Source organism: Ambystoma mexicanum, chromosome 8, assembly GCF_040938575.1.
Source record: "Ambystoma mexicanum isolate Mex_15411 chromosome 8, UKY_AmexF1_1, whole genome shotgun sequence".
Lineage (NCBI taxonomy): Eukaryota > Metazoa > Chordata > Amphibia > Caudata > Ambystomatidae > Ambystoma > Ambystoma mexicanum.
Genome location: NC_090929.1, coordinates 790,545,524 through 790,561,974, shown reverse-complemented (window position 1 = coordinate 790,561,974; position 16,451 = coordinate 790,545,524). Strand labels below are relative to the sequence as shown.

Sequence of the window (16,451 nt, the reverse complement as noted above, 5' to 3'; positions counted from 1 at the left end):
GAGTTCAGAAATCCGTCTTAACAAATTGGTGTACAGCGGTGGGATACGACTGAAGGTATCCAGTGTTGCGCACGAGCTAAGGCGTTTTCAGGTTATTCCAACCAGGACACGCAGTAAAGTATTGAATATAACGTTAAAAAGGCCATAGTCCTATCAACAGTATGGAAACGAATACTTTATTAACCTTAAATGCTTCGAAATCTGAAACATTGGGGAAGATGTGTGCGGAGAGAGGGGTTTCCTCTCAAGGCACTAAATTGGAAATGATCCAGAGAATCGTGGCGTGGCAAGAAGCGCAGCTTGACGCTATAACTTCCGAGGACAGTGCAGAAGGTGGTGGGGCTGCTCTCACTGGCAGAACCGACGGTTCTGCCGCTGCACTGATCCATCACGACCACGAGGACAGGGAGGATGTAATGTCTAACGTTTCCTCTGCCAGTGTTGATGGGGAGGCTATGCTTGAATTCAAGAAGCAAGAGCTGCGGTTTAGGCAGCAGGAGCTTGAATTCAGCATAGCCAAACTGAAAATCGACCAGGCAGAAAAACAAAAAGACAGGGATCACCAGTTGGAACTGGCCAAGCTTCAGTTCGCAAATGGGTCCAAGGGTCCTGGACATGGTTCTGGGGCTTCCTCTCATCCACGGTTTCCAAAAGATCTGCTCAGTGTGTATGAGGAACGAAATGACATTATGGACTGGTTAAATGCGTTTGAGTATGCATGCGAGGTTCAAGAGGTTGATAATGCGGATAAGATTGCATGGTTACTCAGCAGACTGCCCCATTCTGGTTGCAGTGCCATTATGGAAATGTCGAAGGCTGAGCGCGCTGATTTTGCAATGTTGAAGCAGACTCTCATTTTAAAGTTTGGGAAGACTCCGACCCAATATTTGAAAAGGTTTAGAGAGTATAAGAAAAAGGAAGGTGGTACTTGGGTGTCGTATGTAGCTGAGTCCCTGAAAAACTTGACTGGCTGGGTTGAAGGTTATAAGGTTTCTACCTTCGAAGGCATGATCAATCTGGTCATGCTGGAACACATTTTTGCTTCTTCTTCCCCGGAGCTTAAGCAGCATTTGGCCGATTCGAAGGAGATAGATCCTAAGAAGCTGGCCATTGCAGCAGATTTATGGGTGTCACATCGAGTGTCCCATAAGGACAAAACTCATCCTGGTAAGCAGGAGGAAGGGAAAAAGTCCAAAGATGTGGAGGGTGGGGAATCTGCTAAATCTTCTTCCCATAAGGGCCACAAAAAGAAAAATAAGGGTAAGCCATCCGAGAACTCACAGGGTAGTGGAGGTTCGCCTCCGAAACAGAACTCTGGTTATAATAAGCCTCCCTACGTAAACAGACCCAATGGGGCTTGTTTTTCTTGTGGAGCAACTGACCATGTGAAGGGGGATCCCCGTTGTAAGGTTAGACCTTTGGGGGTCCACTCCGCTAATCTGGCCTTCTCCTCCTACGAGGAAGAAGAGATTACAGGAGCATCCTTCTCCTCAGACTCATTTCCCAGCGGAATAGAGGCTGAGGTAGTTTTAGTGTCCCTGGGTTCCTGGGAGCCTAAAGTCGCAGAGGCGTATGCTAGGATTCCGGATAATACCAAGCACTACTTTAAAGACAGTGTGCTGATCAATGGAGTGGATACTCCAGCTCTTAGGGATAGTGGGTGCAGTCGAACTGTAGTGGATTCTACCTTGGTAGACTCAGAGGAAGTTGCCAGAGCTACTCTGATGCCCACTAAGTTGGCTGACGGCCCCCTCCGTATGTTTCCCGTGATCCCTGTTAATCTAACTTTAAATGGTACAGCAGTTAGGATTCCAGTGAGCATTCAGAGAAACGTCCCGGGAAAGGTCTTGTTGGGCAATGATCTCAGAGCTCTAGGGCTCGTAGGAGACACTGCCGAAAGACCCTACACACGGTCTCAAGCACGGGCAGCATTGGCCAAGTCCAATACGCCGCCCCAGCCGAAGGGGAAACCCAAGGCGAAAGGAGTCAACAAGTCCCGACGGGGGAAAGAGAATATTCCCCCGAACTCGCCTACCACTGCGGTGGAGGGAGTTGGTCAATCGCCCGAGCCTGACGAGGAGGTGGCGATGCCTGAAGTGTTCGACCCCAACGACCATCCTGAACTAAAAGACTTGTTAGTTGAAGGAGGTCCTGATAGGGACGACTTCAGTAAGGGCCAACGTGAGTGCCCATCTCTGGAAGGCCTAAGGAGACAGGCCTGCTCCCAGCTTGAGGGTGAACCTCCTGGGAAGCATCGGATTTATTGGGAAGGTGGACTCCTGTACAGTGAGCCCACAGAGTCTACAGAAGGAGACCATAGGAGGTTGGTGGTTCCCCTTTCTGTTAGACCCTTCCTCCTGCAGTTGGCGCATGAAGTTCCCCTTGCTGGTCACCTTGGAATGAAGAGGACCAAGCAAAGGTTATCTATGCACTTCTACTGGCCCAAGATGGGGGTGCAAGTAGAAAGTCACTGCAGGAGTTGTGCCTCCTGCCAGTTGTCTGGTAAGGTTGGCGCGACAATCCAAGCTCCGTTGGTACCGCTCCCAGTTGTGGGGGTACCATTTGAAAGGGTAGGGATCGACATCGTTGGTCCCCTTGACCCGCAAACATCCTCAGGCAATAGGTTTATCCTGGTGCTGGTCGACCATGCAACCAGGTATCCTGAGGCCATCCCATTAAAGACTGTAACTGCCAAGTCAGTTGCAAAAGCGTTACTCGGCATATTTACTAGGGTTGGCTTCCCTAAAGAAGTTGTGTCAGATCGTGGCAGCAACTTTATGTCGAAGTATATGCAGGCTATGTGGAAAGAATGTGGGGTCACCTACAAGTTCTCTTCTGCATACCACCCCCAGACCAATGGTCTGGTGGAGCGTTTCAACAGAACGCTAAAGAGCATGATTGGGGCTCTGGAGGAGCCCCAGAGGAGGAAATGGGACCTTCTTTTACCATGCTTGTTGTTTGCCTACAGAGAGGTACCACAGGAGGGTGTTGGCTTCAGCCCCTTCGAACTTCTGTTCGGTCATCCCGTACGGGGACCCTTAGCCATCGTCAAAGAGGGATGGGAGATGCCCACTCCCCCTGTTACTACCAATGTAGTTGACTATGTGCTAGGGCTCAGAAAACGGATGGTACTCCTGATGGGCTTGGCTAGTGAAAAGTTGAAGGCAGGACAAGCGCTGGTGAAACATTGGTACGACCAGAAAGCTTCCTTAATTCACTTTACCCCTGGTCAGCAAGTCCTGATCATGAACCCTATAAGGCCTCGCGCTTTACAGGACAAATGGTCAGGCCCTTACACAGTGGTGGAGCCCCTGGGTGAGGTGAACTATTTAGTGGACCTTGGAAGGCCTGGACAGGCTCCAAAAGTGTTCCACGTAAATAGGCTGAAGGCTTTCGTCCCAAGAGTCGAAATCGCAGCACTGCTACTGGCGTCAGACGTTGAGGAAGAGGAGTCAGAACCTCTTCCCGACCTGTTCCAAAGCGGTCCTTCAGATAGCTCCGTTGAGGGTGTCCGAGTGGCCCCTCACCTGACTTCTGATCAGCAGGCTGAGGTGAAAAGTTTGCTTAGGCAGTTTTCCCCCCTGTTTTCACAGTCGCCTGGTTTGACACCTTGGTGCAAACATGACATTGACACAGGAGACAGTGTACCTACCAAAAGTAGGGGATACAGGATGTCGGATAAAGTACGGTCTTATATTAAGACCGAGGTCAACAAGATGTTAGACCTTGGGGTGATTGAACCCTCTAGTAGTCCTTGGTCCAGTCCTGTGGTTCTGGTTCCAAAAGCAGGCACTTCTGAATTGAGGTTCTGCGTGGATTACAGGGCTCTGAATGCTGTCACCAAGACAGACGCTCACCCCTTGCCTCGAACTGACGAGCTGGTGGATACCTTGGGTGCCTCCAAGTACCTCAGCACGTTTGACCTGACTGCGGGCTATTGGCAAATAGCTTTAGCAGAACATGCCAAGGAGAAGACAGCATTTTCAACTCCCGACGGGCTTTACCAATTCCGGGTAATGCCGTTCGGATTGAAGAATGCACCTGCCACTTTCCAGAGGCTTGTGAATCATGTGTTGAATGGGTTGGACGAATTCTGTCTTGCATATCTGGACGATATAGCAGTTTTCAGTGCCACCTGGGAAGACCATGTGAAACACCTCGGGATTGTGCTCCAGGCTCTTCAGAAAGCCCACTTGACCATAAAGGCGAGTAAATGCCAGATTGGACAAGGCTCAGTGGTTTACCTTGGGCATGAAGTAGGTGGAGGAAGGATACAGCCTCTCCCCAGTAAAGTACAAGCAGTACAAGACTGGCCTACCCCCACTACACAAACCCAAGTGAGAGCCTTCTTAGGACTCACGGGTTATTACCGCAATTTTATGGCAGACTATGGCACCATAGCTGCTCCTCTGACTGCCCTCACAACTCCGAAGAAACCCAAGAAGGTAACTTGGACTGACGAGTGTGAGAAGGCCTTCAATGGCTTGAAAGACTCCTTGTGCCAGGCCCCTGTGCTCAGGGCCCCTGATTATCAAAGACCTTTTATCGTGCAGACGGATGCCTCTGACACTGGGATAGGAGCTGTACTATCACAAGTAGATGAGAAGGGTAAGGAACACCCTATCGGTTTTATTAGTCGCCAGCTTAAGGACAGAGAGCTCAGATGGTCCACGGTAGAGAAAGAATGTTTCTCTGTTGTGTGGGCCCTAAGGAAGCTGCGGCCCTACCTCTATGGGACCCACTTCACTGTGCAGACTGACCATAAGCCGTTAAAGTGGCTAATGAACATGAAGGGGGAGAATCCAAAGTTGCTTAGGTGGTCCATAAGTCTACAAGGCTTCGACTTCACTATTGAGCATAGGCCAGGTGTCCAACATAGCAATGCTGATGGGTTGTCCAGAATGTTTTACCGACCTGAACAAGAGACTCATCCAGGGGTGGATTAGTTCCCCCTGTCCATAGTCTGGGAGGGGCGAGTGTTAGGAAAGATTTCGTTATTGTAGGGAACTTTCCTTCCATGTGGCAACCCCTAAACTTTTTGCTATTGTTTTCAACCTGTTTTCTTGACTTTGCCAGAGAAGTGCAGCCTTCTGCTGTACTCCTCTGGGCTTTCGCTCCTTTCTTACGGGGAAACTGACATGCCCTTAAGACAGTCAGTACCGGGGAACGCTGTTTCCCGTAGTTTCTCTTATCGTGTCGCCATTTTAGTGCAACACGACACAAGAGGGCACTGTAAGCTAAGTTACAGCTCTCTTGGGTCTCTAGCCTTCTACAGACCCTAGACACTCTTGTAGGATGGTTTTTGGATCGGTGCAAGTCATTCAGGGACTGGGCTGGTGGCAGCGATCATTTGGTTTATTTTGAGCTCCTTTTGCCGTTCTGAGCACCTTTTTGCCGCGAACACAAAAGGGTGGCCCGGCTACCCAAAATGGCCGGACCACGAGGCTCCTTTGTCTCGTCCACTGTCCGTCTTGCTCCCTTTACCTTCCCCCGGGTCAGGCGACCCGGGGCCTTCCTTATTTGGGCATGTAGTTTCCCGCGAAACACGGTTGCTTTCGCGGGCTTCTACATGTCGTTTGAGTGCCCCCAGGATGTGGGCTGGGCTGTCTGGTCCCAATACACATCCTGGGTGCCAGAGAGTCTAGGGTGGTGTGAATGCCTGGGACCACTGTGGTCCGTGATTGGTCCACGTATGGTATGTGTGTTGATGAGCGGATCTCCCATTGGCTCCCCTCCGTTTTGGCGCGAAGGGAACCGTGGATAAGAGGGAGCTGGAAACACCACTACCATGTCGATCTCCTGAGTTCTTACGAACCCAGGGATACAGGAGCCAAGTATCCTGCGAACACGAGGCTGGACCGAGGAATCGCTGGTGACCCCCTGAAGAACTTCTGCTCCTCATTGCTGTCGTCCGGTGAAGCCCTTTCCACCTAAGATCGAACAAGAAGGCCTGTACTGGCGCTTCGACCTATTGGAATAGCAGGACCAGCTATTCCCGGCACCCTCATCAACTCCTGCTGTAAGCCTTCGGAAGTGTCTCTGGGCCATCCAGTTGACTGACCAGCTTACTAAGGAGGCCTGCTCTGTAATCGCCGACAGGTTGGGTGGTATTCTGAGTCCGGGGCACGCTCACACGCTTCGTTTGCTTAGCAGTCCTAAGCTAGAGGTGAGCAGTGCTCGTTTGGCTTGAATACACCCGGCCGTTCCGTTGCCCTGCGGTGGCGACAAAACTGTGCTTGTTTCTTCGATCGGGACGTCTTTTTACTCTGCACGACGACGAGACGTTCCCTGCTCTTCAGAACCTGCCAGAAGCTGCATCTATCGAGGAGAAGCTCGGGCCTGCTTGCTTCGGGGACCGGTGAGTAGATTAGCTAGGATCTGGTCGCCCTCCTGCAGTGCCCCTTGCTTTTCCCCGCTGTAAATACAGCACCCCTTGTCCGTACTCGCGCCCTGCTTCTGCCTCACAGTGGAGGCTGCGCTAGAGTCGCGGACCGTGTTCTCCTTCATTAGAGCTCCCTACAGAGCGTCCAACGTCCTCCGAAGAGCTTCACCTTCTGCCCATTGGCACCGGCGTGTGCAGGTACTTTTGAGCGCTAGGCTCCACTCTTCGTAGGGATTGGACTACCATCTAGTTAGGGGCCTCAGAAGGCGGACATATCACAAGCATTGGTTCGCACTGCCTGTTTTCCTTCCCCTGCAGGTGGATAACATATTTCGTGCTGCTAATGCTGTGAAACTGTGTATTCTGTATATATATTGGGTGGATAGTGTATGTGTTGGTTTAATATCGTTGTATGTTGCTGCTTTTACTGTGGTCATTAGTTTTGAGGCCTTATAATAAATGTGTATCTATTTTTGATATAAACAACTGTTTGGAGTAGTTTGTAAGCGCTCTTGCTTTGTGTGCTCATTGCGGGCTTTCAGTCACCCTCACCCCTCTTGAGACCTAGTCTTGACCGCCGCGATCGCTACCTTGATTGGTCTGGCTTGTCCAGAGGTTACCCTGTTCCAAGTAATTAGGTTGGCCTTCTGAACCTCTGCGCCACCAGGACAGAGTTCAGAAATCCGTCTTAACAACGAGCAACACTGGGACTGAAGCTGCCGCCTCGACGCCGAGTTCACTTTCCTCGAGGGATCTCAATGATCCATGGCACCTGCTTTAAAGAGAGTCACTCAAGAAGGATCCGACGACAACTCGTCGTCGAACTCTGCTATTCCAGGTACATTGGGGTGGTAGAAACATTGTAGAAGGAAATAAGACTCATTGAACAATATATGTGCATCTTTATTTTACAGGTTGCCCAGGTGGGGGATCTCCACACAGAACTGTGTCTAGTGGTAGGGGCCAGTATTCTTCTGCCAATTCTCATAAACAACTTCTTTCCTCCTATGTCTATTGTTGGTTACCTTTATTAAGTGATTTGTGTAACATTTCACCAGAGTACAGTTGATGCACTTTAATGAAATCTGATAATAATTGTGGTACCACTTAGAACTGTATATATTTGCCATTGTAGATTTACTGAGCACAAAGTGAGTTATTGTGATTGTGTATATAACCTTGAACCTTATTTATATAAAGACTGTGTTTTAACTAATGCAGTGTAGCGACATTCCTTTGTGGGGCCTTGGGGACTAGACTGTACTTAAGAACCAGCCTGCATCACCGCCCGAGAAGCTAGGCCTTGATTGCTTGTACATTTCTACCGTAGTAGAGAATCTTGGCTGGGGTCCTCTGTGCCTCTCCTCTACCATATAGACAGGAGGAGTACAGACACCCCCTCCAGTCTTTACAATCCTCATTGGCCATCAGATGTGTTTCAGCTATCTCAGGCTTCTTTGCTTTCTCTTTTTTAGTTTCAGTTATTACTCAGTGAATGTCTCCTTCCTTGCAGAAATGCTCATTCACAGACAAGCTATCTGCTCTTTGCTCCTTAGGTGTTCCAAACTTTTCATCATGGATTATTTGTTGTCTTTTTAGGATCAATAAAGCTTCTCTCATGACTGCGGCTAAAAGCCGTTTGTCATCAGCATTATTCTTTAAGTGATCTTTTAGTTGATTAGTTAAAGCTTCATTTTTCTTAATGTCATTAGCAGCTTGAAGTCTCAATTCCTGCAATAGCATTTCCATGTTTATCATTTTCGAGTTCACAAGTGCCATATAACTTCATCAGAGGCGCAACGGTGATGGTTAATGCTGAGATTATATTTGGTCTTAATTCATTAATCACTTGCTCAAACATCTCGAAGCAATCGGGCGAAAGCTTCATAGAGAGTGTGGAATTTTTTTATTTGTTGCATGTATTAGGCGTCTGACTTTTGGAAAGTCTCTTTCCACCATCGATGAGTCGGAATCAGAGGAGGTCTCATCATTAACATCAGAGGCATCAGTTGTCAAGCTCTTCTGAGAGGATCTCCCTTGGTTCCTATTCACTCTCCCTCTTAAATGCGACATATCACGTTTTCCTTGTCTTTCAGTAGTTGGACCTTTTCTATTCTGCAAGCACAAAACTGTTGTTATTGGACTACTGCTTGAGTCTGGTCTTCTCCGTGTATTCGGTTGACACGACTGCTGTGAGCCAAGTAACACTTTTTTGCTTAATTATTTGTCGTTGCAGGTTTCTTTAGCATTTGCGGTATCTTTAGTTCAGCTGGGGTTTCACAGTGTTCTCGAGTGGTTCCAAAGTAGAGGCAGAACCAGCTAACTTGGCATTCATTTTAATCAGGTCTTTAATTAGTTGGTCAGCCACCAAAAGCAAATTGCGCCTTTCATTTTTCGTGTCAGCTTGTGATTGAAGCCCCCGGATTATGGGATCACAAGAAACACGTGTTTCCAACTCGAGAGTCAGCTCCCTTGTAGAGCAAAACACTTCCATCTTCTATAGCTAGGTGTGAGTTACTCTTAACACACCCCATAGCGTCAGTCTCATTAACAGTCTCATTCACACAACTCAGCATCACGTCTTGTGAATTGGTATTCTACGCGTGCTGTAAATTAACTTTATTTGCTTTGGTGTCACGCTCGACTGTGCGCCAAGCCAATTCACGGAGTGACAGCAACTCCGCGTTTGATTTAGAGCTGTACATTATTTCATTCTGCACGCTCAGAACTCTTCCTTGATTGTTACTCAGATTTTGCAATGAACAGTTGTTTACCGCCAACAACTGCATGTGGGAACCTCGGGATGTGCATTGAGCACATTGAGCATCAATTGCTCCCACCCGCCCTTTGTTTACTTCTTCTGACACAGACGTATTACATTAACAGCATGCGACTGTGCATATGAGGATGTCGGAACAAACACTGACACACGAGGACTCGGCAGTTACCAATGGGACCAAATGGGACAATTTGCATAGTATGAGCAGTCAGTATAGGTGAGCACAGTGGGCAGCGCTTACATGTTATAATTAGTATGACTAGGTTTGTTTGTTAGTTCTTTTTTTGTATATGTACTTTCAGCACTTTCCGAACGTACTTTTTGCAGTTGACTGAGCAAGTTTCCCGTCGGCTCAGATTTATAATGCGCAGCCGCGCCCGTGTTAGAGGAAGGAGTGATGGTAGTGAAACAGCGTGCAGCTCCATTCAATTGGACAAGTCCAGATGTTTGGGGCCACTCACACTGCCCACACCGAACACAAGGAACACTCCCAGACACTCTGCGACGCTCCGCGTCCGAGTGGGGATTTTAACCAGTTCGCTCCTCCTTGTGTAGTAGAGATGAAAAAAAAAAACACTCCAATCTCGCAACCCAGCAACAGAGTTCCGAACACAAGGAACACTCCCGGACACTCTGCGACGCTCCGCGTCCGAGTGGGGATTTTAACAGGGACGTCATTTCACCAAAATGCCAGGGGTAGCGGAAGTGACATCACACGACCCTTGACCTCTGGTGATATCACAGGAAGTGATGTCATTTGATCCCACCCCGAAGTGATATCGCGGGATGCGATGGAACGCGACCTTTCACCCGTTGACAAAACAGGAAGTGCTATCGCATAGCATTGTACACTACAAAAAATATGGTTACGATATCACTATAATGTGATGTACATTTCATACAAGAATGGATCGCCATATGTATCGTTAAGATCAGTGTGTATAGGCCCATATTACCAAATTACTGTGATTGCAAGCAGACGTCCATGACCAAATGATAATGATGTGTTATTAAAATATGCACCCAATATCACCCAACCTGTGTTGGTACTCATGTATCGACCTCAGAAGGATGAAAGGCTGATTTAAGGTGTTTAAGAACAGACTAAATCAGTGACTGACCCCCTGAAGTGTGCCTGAAATAAACCTTTAATGAGTATCAATTATTGTATAGAATTCCAGAAAGACACTTTATTTGGTATTCCTAATCTTTCTTATTTAGGGTCAGTGCTGAAAGTGTTAGACTTGTGTCACTCCTTTTCTGATTTCTCTTCTTTTTTTAAGGGGCTTTAACAAGAAAGCCAGCCACTCCAAAACTAAAGAGCCACATGGTGCTGGCCACAGCCCATGAGCTTGCATTACAAAAAAAAAAAGTTTTTAAAAAAAAGTTTTTTAAAAAACAATCTTTTTTTTTCTAGAGGTCGCAAGGGTGACCACAGAGGTCGCAAGGGAGACCTCAGAGGTCACAGTTGCGACCTCTGGCGACCCCCAAATGACGTCCCTGGATTTTAACCGGTTTGCTCCTCCTTGTGTAGTAGAGATGAAAAAAACACTCCAATCTTGCAATCCACCAACAGAGTTCCGAACACAAGGAACACTCCCAGACACTACTTACAAAGGGGTGAAAAGGGGCCCCTGAATGAGTGCATCTAAGATATGAAACAGAGTTTAAATATATATAAATCAGGGCTCCAAGTGGTAATTAACTAAACTAGCAGATACAGTTTCAAGTTAAAGACCCTGGAGGACAACCCCAAACTGACCTTTTACCTCTATGCAAAGACAGGTTTTACCACCAAATTCTTACTAGTTTCTACTGCACACCATGTGGCCTGGTCTGGTTCTTTCTCAAATTAGTGTTGTTTTTGAAAAAATATACCCCATTAAGGAAGGCTGCCACTTGACACTAGCTTGGAAATCAAACCAACCAACATATAGTTCTATTAGCATTTAAGATAACAGTCTGACCATGATTCAAGCCAAAAGCAGTGCACTTTAGCAATTTGCTAGGCTTTTCCCACAGCATATCTCTAAATATTCTACCCAGGCCTCCTCACCACTCACCCGTCCAACCCAGCACAGAGAACCCCATCCCTACCCAAGCTGTAAAAGAACACCCCTGGTATTGCAACTTGCCTACTCCTAATGTTGTTAGCTCCTCCCAGCCATATATCAGCAGGCACCCCGGCTTTCCCAAATCCGGCACTGACCAGAAACCTCAAGACTGCCAGACCCAGAACCGCTTACCACCAAGAAATCTCCCTTCAATACAGACCTGTTTTTTCCTACTCCTCATCCTCACAACCCTCTTTCTGACACCAGTCAACACAATCCAACTCACTGAAACACAACTGTAACCTTTATCCAGGGTTCTCCTCACTTGTCTCCCTAGGTATGCACCCTGAAATTTGTTACAGCACCCTTGGGATGCCTATTTTATTTATTTATTTTATATTCATTTTTGTTTAGCGCTGACTCTACCCAGGGGGTCTCAGAGTCTCGTACATGGTTCAAAGTTTGAAAAGGCGGAAGTTGAAAACAGAAGTTACAAAATGTTTTCAGGAAAGTATAGGAAAATTAGGATAGACAAGTGATAGCAGCGAAGGAGGGCAGGGTTTTTTGTGAGGAAACAGGTATGTTTTGAGGCTCTTTCTGAAAGTGGTGATGGAGGGCGAAGTGCAGATGTGAAGAGGTAGGGTGTTCCATGCCCTGGATGGTCAGTGAGTAAATGCTTGTTTTTGTGTGCATGTGGGTTTGCAGAGTGGAATGTTTCAAACGTATTTGTTGGCTTGTCAGGTGTTTGTGTGGGTGATGGATTGGAGGTTTGCAATACAATGCCAAGTCCTTTGAAGACAATGCTCTGGTGCACAGGGAGACAGTGGAGCTTGGTGAGAGCGGGAGTGATGTGTAAATGTTTGGGTAGGTGGAGGATGAATCTGGGTGTAGAGTTTTGCATGGCTTGCAGGTGGGCAAGAGTGCTGTCGGAGAGTTCAGTGAGGGCTAAATGCTAAGTTGCTGTCAACAATGCTAATAGCATGTTCAACACCAACAAAAACCCACAGAGCTTTTTAGAATAACTGAAGCCTGGTTTGATCTGAGCTAATCCAAGATACCAGATGCATTACTCCATCCTTTTTACAAAATTCACAAAGTCATCCATTCTAACAAAGCAGAGGGTGGAGTAGCATTGATCTAGAGGAGACGAATCCAGTGCTAGGCCACCCACAGGAAAGTTTACCCATCCCTTGAATATTTGCCAGTCAAACAACTCCTGATTGCCAACACTTCATTAACAGCAGTAGTGGCCTGCAGACCCCATTGCTTCCTTTCCTCCTCCCTCCTGTGGTTGGCCGACCTCTCCTGCAGCTGCTCTTATGGAAAGCATATTTAATCTGGGATTCACCCAACACATACTGGACCACAAGCATTCAAGGGAGCATGCTCTTTGATGTTTTGTTCTCCCTTATTATTATCATTATTATTATTATTATTATTGTTATTTATTTGTTGTAACATGCAACTCGGCCTCAGTGAGTAACAGAATCATGCACATCATGTATAAGACCGAAGTGTGTCTCCCCTTCCACTCCATTGGACACTTCCTAGTCCTTTGGAGATTGTGTCGCTTGACCCCTTCATTCCAACGCTGATGCCTACCTCCTATTTTTAAGCTCAATTTCAGGCTTAAAAAGACTATTTACCAAACGTTTTCCCAACAATTTGATGGCACCTACTACAAAAACCTGTCGATATAGTATAAGCACAAGAACATCTTCTATGCCCACCATGGGCCCATCACTGATGGGCTGGATAGGATGGTCCAGAAGATTCTAAAAAAAATTAAATCCGAATTAAAATTCCTACACAAATGGTACAACAACCAATTATTGACCCCTGAAGTGGAAACGTAATAATGTCAAGCACAAGTGGAAGAAATCCAAATCAACGGCTGATAAACTAGCCTATGTCTTACGTATCCTAGAGCCACCAAAACAGATTTAGGTGCAGGAAGAAAGATTACCCACACAAAGGAATTGATCACACCCCAGAAAAGACCCCATGCATCTTTTAAATTCTTTTAAATATACAAAGAAATTTCATTTCTCACCCAAGGAAAAGTATCTTTGGCCCCCTCGCAGGAAACGGTAAACAACCTAGTCCAGCATTTCAAAATAGAAATGGCAACCATTACACAACATATCCCCATTGGGGCAGTCTCTCACATCGTAGACTTAACACGTACACTCCTACTGACATCTCTTTCAGTTACACCAGGTATTACAAAAGTCAGAATCAAACCTGTGCTTAACGTGACGATGTTCAAAGTCAAAGAGGTTCCTTTCACCATGCTCCTATTGACAGACATAATTTTTACCCTCATCCCTAGCCTCATTCATTTCTGCACAATCTTGCTCCTTTTTGGTACTACCTTGAAAAGACCATCGTACCTCCGTCGTTAAAAGGAATCAATGCCCTGCAAAACTGTAGACTATTTGTGAACCTTTCCATTTGAAGCAAATCTCATCAAACTAGCAGTCATAAAGCAACTCTAAGATTTTTTTCTAAATAAACCATCGGCTCCACAACAGACAATCAGGTTTTTGCCCCCTAGACGCACACAAAAACAACTGATCGGATTTGAGTGAAAAAATAGTATCCTTGCTACACTGCAAGGAACCAGCGGTCCCTCTCATCCTGGAGGTCTCATATGTCAATGATACAGTTGACGACTCATTCTCCTCTCCACATCTCAGTCAGTGAATGCTAATTATGGGAACCACTCTAAACTGGATCACCTCCTTGCTGACAGGCCACAAACCTCAAGTAAATGCAGGAATACAGGGTTCCACCTGCTTCTCAAACCCTGCAGAGTAAGGAAGGGCCCATTACAGCACTTTTTTATTTCCTACTTATGTCTCTTGGCCTCCCTCATGGTGAACACAAACCCCCCCCCCCCTTCACATCTTAATACATAGGAAAAGCAGATGCTTGTCCGACTTGGTGAGAATGGCCTCTATCCCACAAAAGTGACAAGAAAAATGTAGTGGGTCCAAGCATGGGTGAACCCAAGCAGACTCTGCCTTAATGGCTCTAAGACAAACGTCCTTCTACATGCTTCCCTTGCCTCTCCTCAGAATCCATTGGTTTGACTGTTTGCACAGGTATTCTACTGGTCCCAGTGTCCAAAGTCAATACCTTAAGCATCTTCTTTGACACTGACCTTTCCTTTGCTGAACCAGCAAATCCCACCACCAACTCCATTTGTTAAAAGAAATCCTTTAATTCATGGACTTCATCTATTAAACTACTTAAATAGAATCTATGTAGGACTATCAAAGAAATAACTAAAAAAACTCAATGATCTTTGGGTTCAATCAATGGGATCATTTTTCCAAAGCAAACAAAGGATCACGTTCAAACTCTTAAGTAGCACATTGAAAGCTGTCTGGTCTTTCAGCCCAATATTCTTCAGACAAGCTGCACCTCCATACCTCTATTAGGTATCTATACCCAGCAGCATCAAACAGACGGGACTAACCACAACTGGTCAGATCATGACTTCTAAAGAAAGATTTATCATTCAAGGCCTTTGAACTCTGGATCAACCTACCCCTCACACTTAGGCTGGAACATAATCATCTGCAAAACCTACTTTTCCTAGATGTTCCATTGTGACTTTAGATTTGTTCTTCTTCTTTAGTACTTCAGTTATGTGAAAACAAATTCCTCTGTGTACCAGAGAAGCAATCTAAACGTCAACAACTCTGTAACCACCAATCTCCTGGTTACCTCTCCCTACCCCCTTCCTATACATGCAGTGCTTTTAAAACTCCTAATAAATACATACATAAATATAAAACTCTACTTACCTTAAAACACAGAATAGGTTGATGTTGGCATTATATACAGAAAAATCAATAAAGACTGCTCGAGTACCACGGTCCAACCATAAACCATCTTTCAATGTTTGCAAGGCTTTTGCACTGTGTATCCTGGTTATTTCGAGATCTTGATAATATCCACCTCCACTATAGCTTGTTAATTTTCCCCAATGCGATGATCCTCCAAGTTCATCTTCAGAGGAGTATTTCCAACTAAAGAGAGGAAAAATAAAGTTGTATAAATATACAATAATGAGTGTCAGGCGAACTGATAACAGAACACTTCCGCACAAACACACATCTGAACTCCCACAGTGTCATTGAAATGAGCCTCCTCTAACTGGAGACGGCCACAGGACCCCATGTTTCACCTTAATCAAATGGGACACCTAGCAAAACCTCAAAGTATACACTTCACAAGCCAACATTATTTTATGATACTGTGAAATACTGCACAAAAGGAAACTGTGTGGCAAGTGTATACAAGAATACATTGACTATTTCTCTTCATTTATCCTGCATGTATTTAAAATTATTTAACATAACAAAAAAGTGTCCACTTGGTTTTAATTCTTCCACAATGTGCTAATAGTCATAAAGACCTCAGGAGGGGTGTTATCGCCGCTTGGGATAATGCCCTTTTCCAAACCAGTGCCTTCAGCTTTGCCTAGGACAATAACTTGATGGCAGGCATTATTCTTAGGTTATGTCCTCTACTTTGGTTTATAACAGTTAATTTAAGCATAGAAATCAATTGTTATGACCTGATACTTGTGAGAAGCGTGGGGCTACAACATAACCAACCAACGCTATCTTCTATGAAAAATAGACATCGGTTTAAAACTTTCTGGCTGCACCACAGAACGACTCCACAATTGTCCTAATGGTCTAGGAATGCCTATTCACAAGAGAAGACGCTCTTATAATGCCCCCATTAGACAAGCTAACACTCTAGAACACAAGAGGACTCAGAGAAGGTATCTTCAAACTCCACAATACAAAATATTCCGAGGTTTAAATATGTTATGACACTTTTAACGCATGGTGATTAAAAGGATGATGAACCCCACCACTGCATTTCCTCAGTACAGCTAAACCTAGGCTTTAATGATGGGATGATTGCCTGCATTTCTTTCTTATTTATTTATTTATTTATTTATTTATTTATTTGGTGTATTTAGTTTATTACAAACTTTTTCACTTTTCCCAACAATTTTCCCTTGGGCTTGGGGTGTTTTACGGTCCGTAGTCGTCGTGTGCTGTTGTGCAAGTCTATGTGCGGTTTGTTTTGTTGTTGCAGTGTAGTGAAGTTTGTGTGGATTGCTGCGTATTAGGGTTGTGGTTGTGTTTGGTTAGAGTTTGAGCGGTGTATGCAGAGAGATGAGATTGTTAGTGGATTGGTTAATTGG

General features: G+C 45.7%; 1 protein-coding gene across 4 annotated transcripts in view; it reads right to left on the bottom strand.

Moving 5' to 3' along the window:
- LOC138472450 (polycystin-2-like protein 1) overlaps positions 1-16,451 on the bottom strand; it is a 2,384,383-nt gene that overhangs the window by 1,350,296 nt on the left and 1,017,636 nt on the right. For all 4 annotated transcript variants that reach the window (XM_069610623.1, XM_069610624.1, XM_069610625.1 and 1 more), the window contains one exon: positions 15,031-15,255. In XM_069610623.1, the coding sequence (XP_069466724.1) occupies positions 15,031-15,255 (225 nt within the window). The remainder of the gene's footprint in view (positions 1-15,030; positions 15,256-16,451) is intronic.